This window comes from Molothrus ater, chromosome 9 (assembly GCF_012460135.2).
Source record: "Molothrus ater isolate BHLD 08-10-18 breed brown headed cowbird chromosome 9, BPBGC_Mater_1.1, whole genome shotgun sequence".
Taxonomy (NCBI): Eukaryota; Metazoa; Chordata; class Aves; order Passeriformes; family Icteridae; genus Molothrus; species Molothrus ater.
In genome coordinates this window covers 13,130,112-13,153,052 of record NC_050486.2, presented here as the reverse complement: position 1 = coordinate 13,153,052, position 22,941 = coordinate 13,130,112, and the positions used below count along the sequence as shown (strand labels likewise).

Genomic DNA, 22,941 nt, shown 5'->3' with positions numbered 1-22,941 from the left:
TGAGATCTTTTTATTCAAAAAGTAAGTTTCTCTCTCATCAGATTCATCATCCTCCCAGCTAAAAAAAAACAACAAAAAACAAAAACAAAACCAATCCAAAACAACAACAACAGGACAAAACAACAACAACAACAAAAAGATGACCAGTTGTTGCTAGTTATAGTTTTGTGTGATAGTATACCAACATCAGTCCCCTCAGATTTCTATAAAGCACTGACACTGTTCTGGTGGTGACATGATTCTCTGAGGCTATTCATCAGCTGAACATGAAGGAAAAGAATATTTTAACAGCAATTCCTAGTTCTTCTACTGGAAGAAAATGCTTAATCTACAGTTGTTTTCGATAAATCATTTGTAAAAAGTTACATGGAGAAAATGAAAACATTATGTGTTGATCATCTACAGCTTGTATTTAATGATTCAATTAAACAAGAAATAGTTAAGCAAAACTGAACTGTGTCTGTTCCCTGGATGAGACTGCACTTTATCACATGTTTAAGTACAACTAACTGTTGATTAGGCAAATGGTTACAACTTGGAAAATACTGACATAAATCATACAAAGCTATATTCTTACCGAGTCCAGGACAGTTCCAGTCAGGAGGCACTAAGCTGGCCATTTACTTACTGTACTTTAACTCAAGTATCCTACTGTAGCAGATTTTCATATGTAATTGTGGAACACAAGCATTACTGAAGTAAACATTTTTATTTAGACATACATACTTTTCATTTAGACATACAAGCAGAGTGAGAAATTCCCCCGCTCACCCATGAATGTGGCATCACATTGGCTATTTATTTAACAGGATTCTTAGTCTGAAATTCTCTCTAAAAACTTTTCTCATTTATTTTTAGTGAACTTAATACTCCATACAAATTGATCAGTGGAAAAAACACAAGTGAAGCAGGGGGCTGGCAGCTCAGAGTGCCATTAGAGTGTGAGTGTAGATGGGATCAGTCAGAGCAGCCTGCTTTGCTCCTGGGAACACACTCCTGAGGTAAATTCACAGCTATGTATTTGCAAGAGGAAACCCTTTTGGAGGAAAGTGTATTAACAAGTGGCATTCAGAATTAATAAGCAGGCAGAATATATATTTTACCATGAATAAGTCTATTATGTCTATTATTTAGATAACTGTCACAGTGAAAAAAGGAGGATAGCGTAGGATGTAGTACGTGTATATTTTATTTTATAATTCCATGCCTTAAAGAGCAAAAGGTGCTATAGCTACAGACAGACACTAGGAGAATTAAGTAAAAGAGACCATGTTAATTAACAGACAACACCAAAGACCTATCTATTACTGTCAATCAGAAAAGGTTAGTTCTTCCAAGTTCATCCTTTTTCCCATTGTAGACTTAATATAAAAAAATCATATTATCATATTTGCTAGCTTATCAAGAGGGTTACTTTGCAATATTTTGAAATATGTGGACCACAGTATATAGATCCTCCTGCAGGCAGGTGACTTACAGTACACAACTGTTACATATCTTCTCAGAATTCTACAAGGTATTTTTAGTCAAATTGTTTCAAGAGAGTTTTGTTTTGCAGAATTTACTTTTCCTTTGTTAATCTACGAATGTGCTGCACTGCATATTCTCAATCTGTTTTAATTTTAAACATCCCTGTCTTCAAAAAGAAAACCCAAAAGTTCACCCTTTTCTCCCAAATCATTTAAGATTACTCTGAGCTTAAGAATACAGACAGAAATAAGCATTTGATAAAAACAGCTAGGAGATGGGACAGATGGGATGCAGAATTTCACTTCTGAAATTTTGCATCAAATGGGGTAATAAATGTTACTCTTATAAGCAGAATAATCTGCCATAGAATATATATTTCTCAAAATTGTTTAAGAAAAGTCCACTAAATAATCCTATATGATGCTAAAAATCAGTTTGTAGATAAAAGAAGTTATATTAAGTCATATGTAAAATACCACATTCTGTCCCAAGTAAAAAAAAAAAAAAACAAACTGTACACTGATTTCTTTTTTGTCTGGGGAATCTAGACCATGAAGAAATGTGGCATAGAAATCACATATTTGGGGCTTATGAGTTCATATTCAGGGACACTGAAAGCATCTGTACTCCTTAGGAAGCAAATGCAGCTATGTCTGAGCTCAAAGAAAGATGTGAAACCATACAACAAGACTGCATTTGGTGCCTATGAACTGAGTACTTTCTTATTAACTCCTGTCATAATCCTGGTGTCCTGAGTCTTAGACTGTAAGTTCATTGGGTAAAGAACGAGTGCTGATCTAAATGTGTCTATAAAGCCTGCAGCACATGACTCAGGATCAAGTAAAAGAATCTATCAACAATCTGCAAATCAGCTGCTTATGTAAGTCAGAAACACCTTTTTTAATATCAGATTTTTTCAAACCGTCTTATAGATACCATTTTTATCATGATACTTCATACAAAGGAGAAGCTTGTGTCATCTTTAGACTATAATTCAAACTAACCAATATAACTTATTAGGGGAAATTATTTGCCATAAATTTAGTTTACATGATTATTCAGTTTATAATCTCTGGATCTAACTTTCCTGACCATGCTCCTGAGGTTGCCACTCACCAAGAGAAAATCCTGTCCCAGACATATTCAGTGGAAAGTACTTTGTAACTGGATGTGCTGCTTTGTAGCCCAACAGTTTGATATAACAATAACTGCTAATGACTTATTGAATGTGATTACAACAAGAACACAGTACCACACACCTGGTTTACTTGCCATTGCTACCAAAGGTAAGAAGTCTTTAGATGTGTAGAATCCTTGATTCATTTTCAGCCCTTGGAATATACTCTCTCTGTTTGGTTCCGGCAAACCTGAAATAGATATTTTATGGCACATAAGAATTACACCGAAAATTTTAGTGACCAACATATATTTTGAATTACGTGCATGTTCTCAAAAACATCATCCATACAAGCACTTTCACAAACCCTTAGATGTTTCCAAAATAACATTGCAGATGATCACATTTGTAGTCTGCAGCTTACATAACTGGTGATTGTTTAATAGTACAGGCACTTGAAAATCAGGTTCCTTGACAATGTGTGTACTTGTATAACTCATAATAAAACAAATGCAGGGGAAGGGATTAGAGAGAACAGGGTGCAAAAGCAGATAATACAAATGAGGCAGTAACAAACAGCTTAACTGATGAGGGGAGGAGGGCAAATGGCAGTGCTGTAGGTCTGATCTGTATTTGTATGCCATAATTTTTACCATTCTTGATTATTTTCTCAAAACCTTGAAGTTCTGATTGGCTGATATTTATTCCTAGTTATCAAAACCACACATTTAGACAGAATCCATAGGATACAGGCAAGGATTTACCACACAACTATTAATAGCAACAAATACCTTTCAGTTAAAAGAAAGCAACAAAAAGCATCTTCCAATCACCATTTTGGTGTGAATGGTTGGACAGTGCCAAAGCCTAGCATGGCTGACACACCAGTTAAGCCATTTTATTCAGGGAAATGCAATCAGGGTATTTTCAACACGCTCAACTTTCATGTTTACATCTAAAACCCCATAATATTATCAAAAGTATGCTAATTGATGATTACATACTGAAATGGAGTAAATGTCAACAATTTTTGTAAGAAAACATACTAGCACTGAGGCATCCTGAGCAAGCAGGAAAAACATGAGCATGCAAAGCAATCTATGTTCCCTCCATTCTCAGGCACGGGTGGCAGCAGACTAATATTACTCCTCTTTGAGACACACTGGTCTGGAAAACCCTAACACAATTTTAGCATCTACAATAATGCAGAATTGCACGTTGAGGAGCAATTTTCCAAATAGGGAAGGCTTGGCGTCTTTTTCTATTAATTAAGCAACAAAAATCCGTCTCATTACAACATAGGACCAGAACTACCTAATGAGAAAACTCAGTACTTTTTCATGAGTTACCTATATGAAGGAAGTTTTTTGAACTTTTAGAACTCTGAATGTAGTTACTATATTACTAGAAAAATAAAATACATTTTTAATTTATTAGTTTCAGTGAAGCAAAACAAAACTCTCAGTGAATTCAAAATGCTTACAAGCCAAAAAGCAAATTTAAAAAATCCTGAAATTTGATCTCTATTTCTAAAGAAAAATCATGACTCAGTTGCTGAACACCCAACTCTGAAACCAACACTGATCTATAGTTGGATATTGAGAAAAATAAGGTTAAAAAAATAATAGCACATCCTGAACTTCAAGACCTTTGGATGCTGTACTTTCTGGGTAGACTGGAATTTCAGCTACTGAATAATGAATAATGGATATCTTAAGAGGCTGCCAGAAATACTCAGTACTATTGAAAGTACAATATGTATTAAATGCATTAAAGAAACTATTTTTAAAAGGGCATCGATTTTTCTCTATGTATTTATTGCAAAATCATCTATGGCAAGAAGAGCACCTCAGAAAAAGCTCTCAGTGACTGCCTGCAGGCAGAGGACAGAGTAACGCAACCATTCCTATTGAGATACCCATAAACCAACTCAAAGGCCTCAGTTTACTCTTGGGAGAAACACTCTTGTCATTAGTGGGATGTGCAGCCTGCATTAAAAATAATTTCCTTTCCACCTAATATGTACCTCCATTCAAACTCAAAGAGAAACTCTCAAATTATTTTTTCCCACTTATTTTTTGCTGCTTTTATCATCTCCTAATGAAAACTATTCGGTCTCTAACAGCATCAGTATTTTAGCTCCCATAGGCTGAATAAAGAGTATAATAAAGGAAGTGTTGCAATGTTCTTTGTCTAGGTTCATCACTAGTCTTTTCAGATTCATCACTGAAATAAAAGGAGTTGGATTAAGAGTGCATTGGGTTCAATAATGTTTAGCCTGGCTGATATGACCAAACAACTGCCAAAGAGGTAGTCAATATACGTGGCATTATCTGCTATTTATTTTACTATTTTCATTTTGCTGAAAACTCCCTGAAAAACAGTTTTGTGATATTTACACTTTAAGGAAATGCAGGGGATTTCTTCTTTTATACTTATAAACACTTAGCACAGATTGAAGCTCTTTGCTAAGCACCTGCTGGAAATTGTATTGTGCTAGATTCTGATGCATCTCTTTTCCTGTTCAGTATTTGCTATTCTAATGACTGCATTTACTTTTGTTAAAATAGAGAGATTTAGTACTTCTTCAAGCCACAAGGCAAGCTAAGAAAGAGACAGACTGAGGCAGACAGAGAAAGAGATCAAGAACAGATAAGATTCACTTTAGAGACACCATTTCATAATAAACATTCACCCCACAGAAGTATGCTTTACAGAGAGATCAAATATTGATAAATAGCCAACAGCCTCTTGGGAGAGAGAATATTCAACAAAAAATAGCTGTAGAGGAAAAATGCAATTTTGAGCAAATGGTTTTAGAGAAGAAATAAAATTTAAAAAAACCCAGTCACCTATGAAAGCCACAATTTAGGTCAAAATAATGAACCAAGAGAAACACTCTTTGAAGATAAATCAGAGAGATCCTTTAGACAAAGGTAATTCACACACTAGTACAAAATAGCTAAGAGCCACCCAACAAAAAATGCTTAGAAAAATATAAGGTCTTTTCCCTAGCTTCTAGGCTGAAGCCAAATAAGTCAGTTCTCTGTTCTCCAAATCCACTTGCAAGCCATCTAAAAAGATTTTTTTATTTATTATTTGCTACTGCGTGTTCTGAAAAATTCTGTCACTATCCCACATCTTCCATCATTAAATAATCTGTATCAATATCTAGTGATAACAATTATTTCCTTCCCCTGCACTGAAGAACAGCTCTTTTGAAGGGCAAGCAAGAGGAGGCAGATTAGAAAGGCAGCTCCCCTGGTGGTGCTTGGATGGGCTCTGCACACCCTGCTACAAGCAGAGGGCTGTGCTGAGCCCCCCATCTTCTGCAGCCACAGCCCTGGGCTTCCTGAAGCCTCAGCTGCTGTGCTTGCTGGTGCCAGGGAGGCTTCTGAAGGAGGCTTCTGAAGGAACTGATATCCAAACCAGGCAATGAAGCCTCATGGGCTGTGGAAAACTGCATTTACTAAGAATAGAGAAAGTAGAAACATTGTGAAAATAACAGCTTGCATGACAGATCTAGTTCAGCTTTGCAAAATCTAACCTAGACAGTCCCAATCTGGGTCAGGTGCAGCACAGAAAGCAATTCATCTTGATTCCTGATCCTCTGGTTTGCTGTGCTCTGCCTTCCATCTCCAGATGCTCCAGCTATCCCTCAGCAGGCATCACTACTCTCTTTGTTTCTTTCCTTCATTTGAACCCCACAACTCCTTCTCCAGTTTGCAATTCCACAGCTCCAAAGTCTCTCCCATCTATGACATACCATATACTTTCCAAAGTCCTCAACCACTACAATAGTGGCTTGGGAAAACAGTCTTTAACTTTCCCTTTTTATATCCTTTACATAGACATATAAATATCTATGCGCACATATGTATTAACAAAAACATCATCTGCCTCCTGTTAAGATCTTGTACTTTCTGTTCTCACAATACTGATGCATATACATTTTCTTCATGCACAGTCTCAAATCCATTGTTTTCCCTTTAAAGAAAATTTAGATACAATTCCCTAGTCCAGTTGAGGTATGAATTGCTAAATGATTAGAGTAAATTTGTCAGATGTACAAGGCAATGTACCAGAGGGATGCATAGACAATGTAAGGGCTTGGCTTGCAGAGCAGGGCACCAAGTCCACTCAGCTGCTGCACCAAGTAAATCCAGGCATGTCAACACATCAATCAGCTAAGTCTGCTACTACTTTAACTATGAGCCTGATCTGGAAAGGAAAACTAAAGCAAGTACAGGCACTGCATATCTACCTCTTGTTTTAATCAAATCCCCTCTCCCCAGCAACAGCTATGCTTCTGAGCCTGAACTTACTCATTGGACTACTTAAATCTGACATGGTTGGCCAAATCTGCAGTTTCAAATGAACTTCTCAACCGATCTTAATAACTGACAGACAAAATAAGCTCTCATCCTTGATAAGGGTTAAATACAGTTTTCACTGGGAGCTGACTAAAAACAGTCAGACAAAAAAACTCCAGACAAAAAGACAAAAGGGAGCTGAAGGTGAAGGGTAAATATACAGGAGCCATCAGGGACAAAACTAACTAGAACTTTTTTTTTTCTCTTTTTCCTCACATCAAACACTGAAAAGGTTTTTTGCCTTTATTTTTAATTGTGATAATACTGAATTTTGCAGGTGAATGCAATCTGTATTTGAAAATACCAAAAGCTACTTTTTAAAAGTGAAGATACTTCCTTAGTACATATTTTTTTATATTGAGTCTTTCAAATTTGTTTTGAAATTACATTGCACACATAAATTTATCCAAATTCAATAAAAAAGAAACAAAATGTGATTCACTGGCTATGCACATTCTTTTTTCTAACTTTTAAAACAAGGAAGCCAAACATCAAACCACATTCACAAATTTATGGATTATTTTTTAAATTTTCTCTTGCCTTACATCTGGAGCTAGAATGTTAGAGGGCAAAGACATCTTTCCACCTTTTTAACACCTCCATGTTTCAGAGTTAAACCAGATTTTTTTTTAAATCACATGTACAAGGAAAACTCCTCTTCTGTCCTTCACAGCCTCTATCACAGGAAATCCTAGGATTGGGTGGAAAGCCTTTAACTGTTAGATTTTACTGAGAATGAGGAGAAAAATCCATGAATTCCATACAAAACTGGAGAGAAGAACCATGGAATTGATTTTCTGCATATCTGCTCTGGGGGCAATGCAAATCTTCTGAAATATCATCCGAGAGACCGAGCCCAGACAAGCTGAGCCTGGCCTGTTACTCAGCAGGAGAAACTTGAGCACAGTCTGGCAAGGAGGCAGCACAGATCCTGCAGCAGCAGTTCTGCACCTCTGGCCAGGAGAAGGCTGTGCCCCTTCATGTGTCCTGGGGAAGGGAGCCATGGAAGGCTGATAACCAGAGACTGAGGTGAATTTTATACAGGAAATGACAGATACATTTTTTTTGTTAACCAAGTTTTTTTTTATTTTGTTCTTTTAATTTTCTTTAAAAGGATATGCTAAAGTAGTACAGAGCTACAGCAATTTCCCTCTGAAGGTAAATTCTAAATCCACTATTTGTCTTCTGGAAGAGTTCTTTTGAATTAACAGAAAAGCACCACTTTGTCCCATGTCCCTGCCTTTTTACACACTGAGTGTTCCAACTTGCTCCTTGTGAGCCCATACAAAGATATTTCAGATCTGTAGCAGATCTGATGACATTTCACACTTGCCCAGAGACTTGCAGCTACAGGTACCATATGGTTAGACTGTGACTACAAAGGTACATGGCACACTGTAAAATCCAAGCACATAAGCACTACTTTAATAATGCTGAATGCTCTGATCTTCTTGAACAAGTCTCCTTTGTGGGCTGGGGAACTGGAGATCAAAATCTATATATTTAAAGCAGTCTTATTTAATGTCACACAATCTGGGATACGTATAAATTGGACCATGAGTTTTAAATATGTTATTTTCTTGAATGATAACACTGAAACTGTAATCTTTCATAACTGTCAAATGTATAGTTTTACCTAGACATGACAGAAACTACTTGTATGCAGTGGGATATTCTCTATGTATTTGTTTCTAAGCCACCACATTCACCCACAGCCATACTGATCACATTGCTCTCCACGGGTCAATACTGCACAATTTAGAAATTATCTATATTGAAATGCATAATCCAAATACAGTGTGCCCCAGAGCTGATTATACTAAATATACCAATACAACCAATACAACCAATGCTATGAGATGCACCATACATGGAAAGACAACCATTGGTATCTAGAGAGTAACTTTCTTAACATATTTAAAGGCTTGGTACTGGGTATCTAGACTTACAGAAAAGATGCAAATACTCTGCAAGCACTCAGCTTTTCTCAAGGTCAGTCCATTAGTGATTAGCACTTCAGTAAATACTTTTGAGGCTTGTATTTGTTAAGAATCTCTCTCATTTTGCTGGACATTTTTTATATGGGGACAGCTTTGTTACTTCCTGTTGTGACGTTCAATAGAGTATGTTTTCTAGGTGGTTGATTTTTTTTTGTTTGATATGTATGTTGATGGAGATAAGTGTTTTAATTACTTTTTTAATGTCTATTCTTTTGTATTTTCTCCCTCCCTCCCTTTATTTCCTGCTGTTGAGATTACTGCCTCATCTCCACAGCAGGTGGCTTCTTTAAATTTGTTTTCTCTGTAAGCCTGGTAGATTAATTTTGCAATATAACTGCTCCTTTTCTGTAGTTTTTATTAATGATTTATTTTCTTTGGAAAATGTATGCTTCCAAGGTTTTTAGCAGTTATTCCCTAACAATGGCTAAAGGCCTCATTCATAGGAAATTAGAAGCAAAGGGAAAAAAGTAAAAGAACTACACTAGGGTTAGCCTTCTCTTACCCTCAAGTTAGAATGAGCAGTGTGTACAGCATATGTGAAAACACCTTTCACATCTACCAGCATGAGCCATACACAATCGCTGCCGTGCATTCTAAATTGAACAGCTATATCCATACCATGGCTTTTAAAAACATCTGAATAACCAGCTGAACCTGGAAGCAATGCAGTCTGTAGGTCTCACACCTTACTTTGTTGCTAAATTAGACACAGGACAAGTATCTGAACTCTTGCAAATGGTAAAGAAATAATTTTATTTAGCACTACATTTGTTCTTATAATCCAATTTGTCTTTGAGTACCAATTTTCCAAGCCCAATTTAGAGGTAGCCAAAATTCACCCGAGCTAGACATCAGAAAGTGCAGATGGGAACAACAGGCAGAGTTCAGAATCAGTCCATGTGAGTGATGGAAATTAGGATTATGACAACACAGTCAGAGTTGTCTGCCTAAGCATGGAATAGAAACCAGCCTTGTGGTCTGCCCTCACCACATCTAGTGATCCCATGATCACATCAGGCTGACATCTATACTATAATACTGGCCAAAGTGCCCAAAGATGAACTATAACTCATCAGCCTCATCAGATATAGACTCCACCCCTCATCAGATTTTTTTGTAATCAGTCCAGCCTTACTCAAGGCTTTAGTCTACCCTCTACAGCCTACCTCTAGTCTTAATTGCTGTTTTTAATTTTATTATGGTTAATTTATGGGACCTGTGCTTTGAATTTTAATAGGACAACACTCAAGTATGACTAAAATATTGTATTTTAATGAAAAACATCAGTGTTTCAAGATGATAAAACAAATATCAGGAGAAATGATGTAATATTTTTTCAAATCTCAGTATCTGGCTGTTCACAAGAAGATTGTGAACTCAACATTTTGAGCCCTAATACTCTAAAAGCACTCTTTTAAAATGCATATCTCAGAACTGAACCATACAGTATCACTAAGAGTTTTTAAAACATAATTCTGTACAGGACACACTAGAATTGTACTAGATTGTACAAACATATACAGATTTCTAAACTAAGAAACAGATGGTAATTCTGCCCTTTCTTCTGTGTTTGGAAACTGATAATGCTCCTCATATCTGAAGTTGAGAATTTTAGGAAGTTAGCTGGTAGCCCTGGTGAATGAGCTTGCTGAAATGTGAAGATCACTATGAAGCAAGCCTTATCACAGGGGAGGATGAATGCAGACGTCTGCTTACCTTCCCTCTGGTTCTGTTCTGCCTGGTGTTGTTTATTGCAGGACTTAAAGCACTGAAACAGTTTGCTATGAATCTTGATTTGTAGAACATAAGAGTTCTGTAAATTGTAATACAGAGTAACTGAAGAAACATCTGCTGTAAAAAATAAAGTGGTATATTGCTGCAAACCTTTCTTAAGTCATCTGGGCAACATTTATTATACTGGCGACAAATTTGAAAAGGTCACTAGCAAAAATGCATTTAGCAGTCTGAGTCCAATCCATCTCTACCACAAGAATGTATCATTCCACCCAGGAGCAGAGCTTGCTCCAGTCTGCTTACAATAGAGCTAAACTGGATTTTAGTCCTGACTGGAATTTGGTCACTTCCCATCATGGACTTGAGCTGTCATTTTTCAGAGCATTCTTGAACCAGGAAGGCTGAAGTTTAAGATCTGACATGCTGATGTTGTCAGCTCCTTTCCCTCTTTCTTCTACATGTTTGTTCCTAGCAGTAACCTGCCAAAGGAAAGACAGGGGGGCTGTGCTTCCTCCTGACACCAGCTGGGTAATGTTTGCCAGTGTGATACACTGCACCACTGCAGAGGATCAGAAACTGTCCCAGTGCTTACTTGTGTTCAGCAAACAGTACTGAGTGGCCCCAAAGCGAGATCCCCTCCTCAGGGACTGCCCATCAGTAACTTAAAGGACACCAAAAAATCTATCATCTCAGAAACCATATGCTGCAGTAAAATGATTTTTATCCAGCATAGAAAATCAAAATACGTGGAAGTGAAAGCAAAATAAACTGGATTGTGAGACTGAGAGCAACAGACTCCTAAAAGAAAGCAGAAAATACTACCATACCCATTTGCAATGGAAATAATATCTTTCCCAAGCAGACTCATTATAACTTAACTGTCTAATATGCCCTGTTTATAAGGAGCCATGCTGGTATATTGAAATAATCTAAGCAAATGAAAATTTATAAAGGGAAAATCAAATGTTAACATAGAAAAGATCTCTTCATATTAATTTTTCACTTAAATCATGGAAAAAAATCTTGAAAAGCTGGATCAATAGAGGCTACATAAAATAAATACACAGGGAATGGATGAAATGAGAGCAAAACTGATGATAAACATTCACAAAGAAAAAACCACAAATACTTAGTTGGCATCACGAAGAAAAATAAATACTAAGCCTCTACACTATCACAAAGCAACAGCTGAAAAAAACCATCAATGGCAGCAAATTCATCCTGTAGAAACATGAGGAGTAATTAAGTCATTAATATTCTGGAATAACACCTTTGTCAGACCTCAGGCACTGTACAGCAAGGAAGTTGCAATGAGGTATACTGAGTCAACATCAACTTATACTACCTAAAATCAACCTGTTATATTCCTAATATAACCTATTATATTAGGAATATAATAGCCAATAGGGTGATATTTGTGTTGCAATTCTAAACACTGATTTTTATAATATTGTTTTTATAATATTGTTTCCTAAATTTGATGGAAGAGGAAGAATCATAGAAATATCTACACAGAAATACCTACAGCTTTGCACCCTGTATAACTTGCTCTATATGAAATATTTGTAAAAACTTATTCCTTTAAGAAGTAAATCCCACATGCTAAATAATATTTGCAAAATACAAATTTCAGGTCATTCCTATTTTTAAAGCATTACAAGGATTCATCTTTTTTTTTTCATATGTAGAAGTTATCAGTGTAATTCAGCAAGGTCTGCCAAAAAAAAAAGCTAATAAGTAATTAGCACTCTATGTGAAATTTCAATATAGGAAACAATTTCTAGGAAACAATTTTTTTTCCCCAGTTCTTTCTTAATGTATTATATTGTCTCATCTAAATCTTAGCATATTTTTATTTTAAAACATATATTTATATACTGGTTTTGTCCACATGAAAGAACAAAAAGGTACTCTAAAATGTATTCAGTAACTACTACTGTATCATTTGCCTACTCTGCATTTTTAATCACTTCAGGTAAACCATCTCTACGTATATTTTAAGATGATTCCTTAAAAAGACTTCTAAACATTATTCATTATCCTGCAGCACAGATCTACAACTGAAAACCTATCATCAGTACATTCTGATGAAAAGGTAATAATTAAATCTCTTTTTTCCCTTTTTCTACAGCACAATATTTGACCTATGATAAAAAACCCATCCAATCAAATTTCCATTTATTATTTCTACCTGAAGGGCTTTTCCAGCTCACACAAACATAAGTCTCCATTTGTCAGGTTTAAACTGTACCTGTCCCAGATGCTATGAGAATTCATAGCTCTTGTCCCTTAAAAATTACCAAATAGCATCATGCAGCATAACCCCCCTGCAGCCTCCCCTGACCCCTGCAATCAATAATATTCGTAACCTGTATGTGCACAGTTAAGGAGTACAGGAGCCCTGCACTATGCCAGTTAACCACATTGAGCTGTGATACTCAAATCTGCTCCCTTGTGTCTGCTGTGATCAATTTTAATCTCTGAACCAAGAATAAAAGAACGCAGCCCCTTGTTTCCAAATTCATCTGAAACGGATGTTATAGATTTGTAGGTCTGCACAGGAGCTGTGGATTTAATACAACCAGCAGCTGAAGGAAAAAACACATCTAAGCTATCATTCATTCTCATTACCCTCAGTGTATTTTGGATCTTCAGAAGCAATGGGAAACACAGGAAAATGCACATGTACTGACCCAAGGAAAGCTGAATTTGTTAAAATAACATCAGGTAACTGTTATTTGCTAGAGCTTTATCCATTACTGCCAGGTAAGGTAGAGGTCAGTTTCTCCATTATGATTACTTTGCTTAAAGGTTTAGTAATAGGCTGCCAATATTCATTTCTTCTGGAAATGTGTCATATACAGTAAATTAAGCAGAAATTCCCTAGAAATAATAAAGCCTAGCTCTGCTCAGTTAAAAAGAAACAATTATTATGGAAAAAAAGAATAAATCACGTTTCTGATGGTATTTGTTCTCTCACCTCCAAACTAATTTAATTTAAAAGCTGGCAAATTTGCCAGCCAATTAGCCTAATTAGACAACGGCATCTGAATGTAGAACAGGAAGAGAGCAACTTTAGAAACCTACTCCAGTAGAAAAAGTGCTTTTTGATTCTGTCACACTACCAGAATTCATGTTTCCACAGTTCTCGTAACTGCATATTTGGCTATATTGGCTCCTCATCAGCAGCTCCAGTGCCATGAATCATCTATCAAAACATTTGAGAAGATTTTCTTACTCATTTCTTTAAAGCAACATTCTGAAGAGACACTTTCAACATGATTAGGCTTCAGTGTTCACTATGAATTATGAAAAAAAGCACACAGAGTTTTATAATTGCAGGTGAATAATAAGTACATGTCATCAGAGGCTTTATCTTCTCAGATTGCCACACACTGTCAGTACAGAACACTCTGCAACAAATATGACATTCTCATAACATGCTGGAGGGTCAATAAGCATTCTCACTCAGGTCATTTACCCCTTACACATCAATGTCCTTATTAAGCACATATTTATCTGCCTTTCCTTTTAAAAGCAGCTGTAGCAAGGAGTTTCATGAAAACATTCTGTTAAACTGATACTCTCCTACACAGGTAGATCAGCTCAGAAACATTTCAGCTACTGCATAGTTATCCCTTCAAAGTTTTCCATACTGGAAGTAACTAAGCAAGTTTATGCTTTGATCAAGTCCTGTTCTGAGTAAGGGTAAATGACAGAAAGATTAAAAAACGTTTAGACAATTCATGAGTTCTATTAACTAAATCTGAATTCCTTTCTCAGAAACAGCATATGTGGCATTTCATATAAAATTTCACCTAAAGACAGAGTGTCTTTATTAACTCATTATGCTATTTTCATCAAGTGCCTGCATTTTCTGTGGGCATTTTCTACACTGATGACAGGGCACTAAATCTGAGACTTTGGGTCAAAAAGACAGTGTAGTTGAACCTCCAATACTTTAAGGCTACTATCTAGAAAACAGACAAAGAAATGGTGGTGCACATCTCCAAATGCCTCCTCGATGCCCACCAGTCATCAAGATGAAGTGAAACACAGTCACTGGAGATCATGGGTCACATACTTGGCTTATAGGTGCAGATACCTGCACAAACATTCACAGAAGCTTCCTCCTCCTCTTAAACTTATTCTTTTGGTGGGGAAGTAAAACAATCAAAATGGGAAATTTGTACTTTTTTTGAGGAAAAATGTTTTTTTGTGATAAAGCATCAGTGAGGTAGGACTGTATGTCTCTTTTCAGTCCATGAAGAGATTTCTATGACAAAGAGATGCCAGAAAGTTAAAATGAGACTTCTCAAATTACCTGCAGTGATGATGCAAATACTCCCAAGGGAGCATATGTTTCCTCTAAAAAGGCATCCAACCCATGCTAAAGCCAACCAAGGCACACAAATCTACCTGGGAGTGAACATGAATCCTTTATGTCTGCTTGGTGCAGAGTTTTTTATTTGCAGTACTACAATAGGAAGGTTCTCTCCGAACAGTTTCAAATGGTAACAACAACAAGATCAATAAATAGAAAATCAAGTTACACAGTCCCAATAGGTCCCTCTAACAAGGATTTCTCTCTGAAATGTTCATGCTTGTCTATTGCTGCTGCTTTTAATCCTTTCACACCAGTGGGTCCTACATGCTTGCATTAGTGCTAATGTAAAACAAATGAACATTTTATACGAGGATATCCACTCTCCCCAAGTAAAGTGGTTAATACCAAAGTAAGCTTTAAGAATGTAATTTATTTTCCCCATGTGGCTGAAAAACTACATGAGTTATTAATTTAAAAATTATTAGCATATAAAATTATTATTATCTCTGCAATTAATGTACAGTTCACTGACAACCTTTGGACCATTACAATTAAGAAAGGCAGCATCTTTAATGAAGTTACAAAATGCATTGTTTATTAAATAGTAAATTGTATCTTTAATTACTTTAAATATTATAATCCGATGAAAAATTATTTCATAAACCTCAAGACAAATAATGTCAGAGATGGAGTATGCATGCTGTTACTCTATGAATCCTAAGCAGCACTTTCAATTTGCTTACAGGTTTCTGTTGTATGTAAAATCTGGTCTTCAATTTTGAGTGCCTAAATCCAATGGCACTAGCATAAATCTAAGATGCAGCTTGTGCTATTTGTTTGTTTTAAAACAGATTTAATTTCTTGTCAAATGTAGAATTTGGCAGTTTAGTAAAATGCAGCTTTTCTATTAATCCATGAGAAGAAAACTGAAAATAAATTTCTGTGAGAGAAACAAAACCAGGCTCATTGAAACAATGACTGTTTGGGGATCTATGGAATTATATGGAATTGCTGTTGTGTTTTGAAATAAAAGGTAACTTTTGTTCAAAACTGTCAAAGGCTTTGAGAATATGCTATAATGCAAACATATAAGCACAGACTAAGCTAATTTTAAATATTCAATTTTTTAAACAAAAATTAATCTCTGCACACTGTCACCTTTTGCGCTCTGTCCATAATTAGACCTACCTACTTGATATGCTTTCCACTATCTGAAATGGCTAAGAACTGCACAATTAAAGAAAAAGTTTAGTTGTTCACAGCATTAGGCCTTTCACTGTGCTTTGGATCCAGCCCAGAACAAAGTCAGTATTAAAATGCATTGATTTCTAGATCACTAAGACAAAATTAATACATTCCATTTCAATTATGTCAACATCAACTTATCACTGAATATTTTGACAGTTTGGAAACCCTCAGTTAGCTATCGAACTTTCCTGGGCTAATCAATAAATTAGGAAAGCAGATATTCTACCCAATTTTCTCTATGCTAAAAAATTGCTAAATTCTATCTACATCTGTCTTACCAGAAATATTGTCTGTACAAAGCACAAAGGAGAAACAACTCATCAGTGTAATATTATAATACTAAAACTGAATTTTTAAAAAGTATCAAACTTTTTAAAAAATATTCTGACAGCAGTAAAAAAAAAATTATATAATTACATAATTAGACACAATTAAAAAATACAACCATTCCTTAGAGTTGAAATGAAAATATGCAGAAAATCAAAACATAAAGAACTTGCTTACTTTCACATTAGTACAAAAATTTTTTAACACAGAAACACATCTAGAAACATAATTGGAAGTCTTCTATGACTACCCAAGTGCCAGAAGGAAATCCTACTAAGGATTTTTCAGCAAGCTGGGTAGTGAAAGTCAGATACATCTGTGAAAGCACTCACAATAAAATCAAGTTTTGAAAAAGGCTTCCCTGCAGAAGTATGACATTAACTGTAACACAGTTACAGGTGTTACAGACCAAACTGAGTACAGTGCCTCAAACAAACCCCTTCCAACATGTGCCCCTAAATACTCTGATTGATTTGGGCCTAAGTACCTTTGGGACCCATCCCTTGTCTGCCAAAAGATCTGTATGTCTGTACATTACTGATGTGGAGGAAAAGAACCTCAGGAGTGCCAGGAGACTTTCAGAGCAGGCATTCTCATGTATTTAGAGATGTTCAAAACTGGATATAGTCCTAGGCAACCTGCTCCAGCTGACCCTGCTTTGACCTAGGGGGCTACACTAGACAATCACCGAAGGCCCCTTCCAATTATTTCATGATTCTATGAAATGTGCCCTGGTTGAGGTCCTAAGCCAGGGAAAGATTTCTGAGTTTTTTATCTGGGATTTAAAAAATCCACTACTACAGTTAGGTAAAAGAAAAGTATTGCCTATTAGGGCATAGGTACCAGACACTCATAGAACAGAGAAATTCAATAGCTGGTGTGTTTCTGTCAGCTACAGAGCTCTCCAAGCTAGTGGCAGTGTACCTGGAATCAGACCCCTCCTTCCTCCACCCACACTACAAAGAAACAAAGGTCAGAGATGGAAAACCAGAAAACACAGATCTCACACAACTGTCAAGAGCTAATTTCTGAAATGTCTTCTCTCCAAAACCTCATTCCATCCTTCTAATTAGTACCACACATACTTTTTTTCAAAAAGCACATCTTAGCTACTCACTCTTTCTGAGCAAATGATGGAATTGGGCTTGCCTTATTCAACAAAATGACTCAATAACCTTGTAAAATCAGAGTGTAGGATAAGGACAACAGCTTAAAATCAAAAACTGAATACAATTTTCCTCCATTCACAGATTATTTCAGTTGTTAGCATTTAAAAACAACTTCCCAAAGATCACCATTTACAGCTGTGGATGTTTGTAACATGTAACAACAGTAATTCTATTTCTCATGTCATTTTATAACAGGTTACAACTGATACTGATCAATCCTGGAGCTTCCTGAAAGTCCATGGAAAAATTCCACCACATAGATGGAAAACTTGATTTGTACATCCACTGCCCTACTGATAAAATTATCTTTCAGAAGTACAGCATCACCAAATCAGTTATATGGAACCAAGACTTTTACACAACAATTTTAAATTATAAATTTGTTTTGCTTTACATATAAAATTAGACATAAAATGACGTTAATTAACCTTAGCAACAACAACAGTTGTGTAAGAGAGAGGGACTCAGATAAACAGAATCATCTTCTAAAACAAAGTCTACCTCTGATTCTGAATTCTTTATGCCTGATTATAGTATACATATAAATAGAAAACAAGTATTCACTTAAGCATTCAAATGCAAAATCAAATCTTCGTGTTGAAGGTACAGCATGTGGGATCAAAGTTGGTTAACCCTGCACTGGCACTCATGTCACCAAGTATATGCACAGATACAGCTCCATACCTTTAAGGACTCATCTTCCCAAAAGCTCATGCCCTCCAATTTTTGCAGGGAGAGATTACAATTACAGAAACCCTTGATCCTGAAATCAAATGCTGAGCAGATATACATTTATATGTCAGACAACTTTTTTTTTTCCATGCTCATCTCTATCACCAACTTAAAGAAAAAAGCCATTTCCAGAGGCTCATAGCTCAGGAATAAACATAATGAATTAAGCTATATTTCAGAATATCTGAATAAAAACCTGTTGAAGGGGCAAGAAGTGACAGTTTCTAAATGCAGTCTTTGCAAGATAAAGCATTATTATTGATGCACCATAGGGGAGGACACTTCACTATTTACTTATTTATTCATTCAATCATTTACACAGATCATTCAGAACACTGGGCTGAAACCAAAATTCCTAATTGCATACATTTTACAGAATGGGGGAACATTTATTATTAAAGGGTAAATCATACATCCAACTAAACACCTCGGAAGAAATTAACAGAACTACACATTCAGCAAATGAAGCCTTGAGAAAGATGCCACAAATGGAATGGTGTTGTGACATTAATGAAAAATGGAAGAAAACATAATATTTAAAATTTCTGAAGCCTTGTAATTAAATGTATAGCAGATGTAATGCAGAAATTCTGACCAGACAGAAGAGCCATAAAATTTATAAAAATGCAGGTATTGATATTATAGCAACACCTTCCTATTTTCACTGCATGTAGGAATGCAAATCAGGTAGGCAGACAGCAAGCCATACTCCACGCTTGGCTGCATGAGTTATTTTGATACCATGAGTAACAAATAGCATTTACTGTTTGTAGCACTTTCTATTTGCAAGGTGCTACATAAACAGTCAAGCCTCAAAATATCCAGGACCCAGATAAGAGATCAACATTTATCCCTGCATTTTACAGATGTGCAAAGAAATTTAAGTGATTTGCTGAGGACCATAGAATAGAAGCAAGGTTGTGATGGCTCCTGGGCAATTCATACAATAGGATTTCAGAAGGCTTGAAGAATGGATCTTCAAGCTTGGACTTTTATGGTGTGGGGAGCATGCAGACTACTTCCTGCCACCAACCGTTCTAGTGCAAGCACTGTCTGAACACTTATCCTGCTCAAAACTGGGGCGCTGGAGGAAGCCAGACCACCTGTGCCCCACACAGGGATCATCCAGGGTGCAGAGAGATGGGAGCAATGTCCTTGAAAGGCCACTCTCTACGGTCTTAGAAAGGCCTGTTGTACTGGGAGAGCTCCTCAATTACTAGGGACAGGAATCGAGCCCCCAACATCTATTAATTATTGCAAAATGCTTATTTTTGCAACTGTTTTCCCTTCCTTGCTTTAAGGAGATGGATTACATCTACAGACTGTGTCACACCATAGCTATTTTGCCAGTAGCCTGGACAGGTTTGACACAGGTAGAAAGACTCACACAAATCAGTAGGCAGCTACTACCTTTGTCTTCGGGAAAAACATGTGATTGCTAATATTAAAAACCAAGGAATAATATGCTGTCAAAGGGATATTCAGAGAGCAAATCAAAATTCACACTTAATTAAAAGTCTCCCTGTTTCCGCCGACTCCACACAGAGTAGTAAGACCTCAGCTGCAGAAGCCAAGCAGGAGGTGACTCTTTAATGAAGTGCACATTTGAATGAGATGGTCATTTGGTGTGAGCACAGACAATGGCAACCTTCCTTCAGGATTACTACTTTCCACTATTTGACTTTTTTTTGAATGTGTCTAATTATATAGCTTCTCTTACTTGTCACCTAGCAACCTTAGCTGTGATTTAATTATGAGGGGTTTTTTTAATATCCCATAATTTATCCACTGATATAACAATATGCTTGTTCTTTGAGATGAATAAGAAACATAATCAAAACTGGTGTAAAAATTCTCAGAAAATACTCATTTCCCCATCTTTGACTTACTACAGCTGACCAGTCAGGAGAGGTTTTCATGTAAATACCTTTTTTTAACTTTTAGATCTGACTTATTTGGTATATATGACAATTAATATTTTACGAAGGACAGGAAGGATCAAAACTCAGTAAAACACTTATTCTATTCAGCTGCTCCTTTTCTTTAAAGAGAAAGCTGACATCTAGGCTATCAAAGTAAGAAAACTATTGAAAATGTGGCCAGAACAACTATATGAGCTTGTGTTTTATTTTAATCTTTCCCATTTTTATCATCTTTATGGATAATCTAATGTCTTTCCACTTTTATTTCCCCTATGTGCCTTTTTTCCCCAGTTTATTTATCCTATCTACTTCTTCTTTCTTTTTATTTCCTTAATTTTTTTCAGTTTCCTTTTATTAAAGAAACTCTTTTCTCCCATTTATCTACTATTGTCTCCTCTCTCATTTATCTACTATTTTTTTCTTAACTGTCCCTCATTTTGTTCAGGGTTTTCCCCTTCAGCCTTTCCTTCCGAGGCACACACCACTGTTGTCTCTGGAGCAGCTGAAAGCAACAAGACTCAAAGACAGCTTGCCTAAGGGCCCAGGGATTTGTCAGCTACAAGATGCTTTAGAGAAAATGTTTTAGTTATTGCCTCAAAAACGCCAGAGAACTTAAAGTATGTTTTGTTAGTTCATTAAAATATAGACAATACGTATTTTAAAAAAATCAACAAAAATCCCCAAACACGAACAAACAACACAAAAAAATGCAATTACATACAACCCTCCCCATTTTTTAGCCAAGTAGAGAGGAGAAATAATACTTTGCATTTGATTATTTCAAACTGTTCCAATCTGTAAATTACTGCAAGGCATCAGTGGGGCTGTGGAACTGCCTCACTGAAGGTGTTTTGATGTTGTAACAGCTTCATATGGCAGTACCTGTCCTCCACTGCGATAGTGAAGACAGCATGGAGAGTATTCTCTGCCATTTCAGGTATAAATATTCCTGACACTAGTGGAAGATACCATATATGGTAGATATCCCTTTGGCTTAAATTCTACATTAAAAAGTTACACAGCAAATTTTATAATTTTTTTCCTACACAAAGTGCTTTAAGGAATTTTTTCTTGATACACTTTTCTCCAATATTAGAGTTTGTTGTACTGGAAGCATTTACTCTCATACTGAAATCCATGCCTGGTAGGGTAAAGTGGTGACTCTGTCTGTGGGGGTAAAGCCCCATTTGCTCTCTATACAGAAGGCAAGCTTGCCTTTAAGGAAACCTTGCTCATACTCCAGTCATTCAGACCCGACAGAGCAGGGCATGCGTAGTCACTCCAGACACTGCATCAGAGCTCTGGAGACATACCATAAATGCCAATGGAATTAATTACATTCTGTTAAGTGAAGTTTGTGCATAAGCTTTTGTGAGAACAAGGCTTAATGTTGTTTTTAACATAAAAACACTTTACAGAACTCCTCCCACACTTCTTAAAACTGCATCCCTAATTATGGAGTGTGGAGCTCTACTATAAGTGATTGATGTTGTTTTGTGTGTTGTTATGGAAACAAACCAAGTAGGAGTTTCTGATTTGCGTATAGAATTTTGAGTCAGATTTTACAGTAAATAACTAAGCTTTCCAGTGTATAAGTAACAACACCATATGGCCATTAATCTCCACTGAAAGACTATGTCCTCACTTGCCACTACTTGTTAAAACTAAGGTCTTCCGAGGAAGAGGGTAAAAATCAATGGACCTGCTCCATCTTGTCACTGGTCAGTGAACAACAAAATGTGGTTGTCTCAATTAAGGACAGCTTATAGGCGTGAACATTTGACAAACTCACTCAAAACATTCAAAAGAAAGCTGTTTTTTTACTTGAATTGACAAATTCTGCAGCTCACAGGACACCTGCGTGGGGATGCTGCAGCTATACACAGGAATTTATGGAATGGAAGTGCCAAATGAATGGAAGTTCAAATGAATGACATATCTAACCTAAAACGTCCTAATTTCTGGTACTGAACATGTGGGATGAGGGTACCTGCCAAACAGAAAAAGAAGACCAGTGCTCCTCAAAGAGCTTTCCATGCAATAAATAGGTTTGCAAAAAAGATTTCAAGTAAGTGTAAAAGTGAAAGCCACAAGAAGAATGAAAACATCAGAGGGGTATGGTTTAGTAAGAAAAACAGTGTTAATTTTGTGGGAGTTAAATAGTTAAATGACCTAGATAGACCAGATGATTCCTGTCCTGTCATAATCATTTTCCATTTGTGCACATAGAGATAAACTTCTGCTCTGCGTATCTGAATCCAGTCCAGCGCTGTGGCCGTCCTTTCTCCTTTCTCCCTTTCCTTTACACGTGTAGACTACTGCAATTCCACAAGAACCCTCTCTTTCACCAAGAGGCATTACTGATCACTTTACCTCTTACTTTGCACACTCCTGGACTCACTCCCTCATTTGGGTCCAATGCATGTTCACCCCACAAAACTGCCATTCTAATACTGCATTCATTCCTCATTGAAAAGTCAATCACTTTTGTCTCCAGAGGGCATGAAAACTTCCCTTACATC

General features: G+C 36.4%; 1 protein-coding gene across 3 annotated transcripts in view; it reads right to left on the bottom strand.

Moving 5' to 3' along the window:
• The window catches only part of DPYD (dihydropyrimidine dehydrogenase), a 332,287-nt gene that overhangs the window by 176,843 nt on the left and 132,503 nt on the right, over nt 1–22,941 (bottom strand). For all 3 annotated transcript variants that reach the window (XR_004980615.2, XM_036387649.2, XM_036387650.1), the window contains exon 9: nt 2,730–2,837. Coding sequence is in view for 2 of the 3 variants with exons in the window: in XM_036387649.2 (XP_036243542.1) it covers nt 2,730–2,837 (108 nt within the window). In the remaining variant the exon portion in view is untranslated. The remainder of the gene's footprint in view (nt 1–2,729; nt 2,838–22,941) is intronic.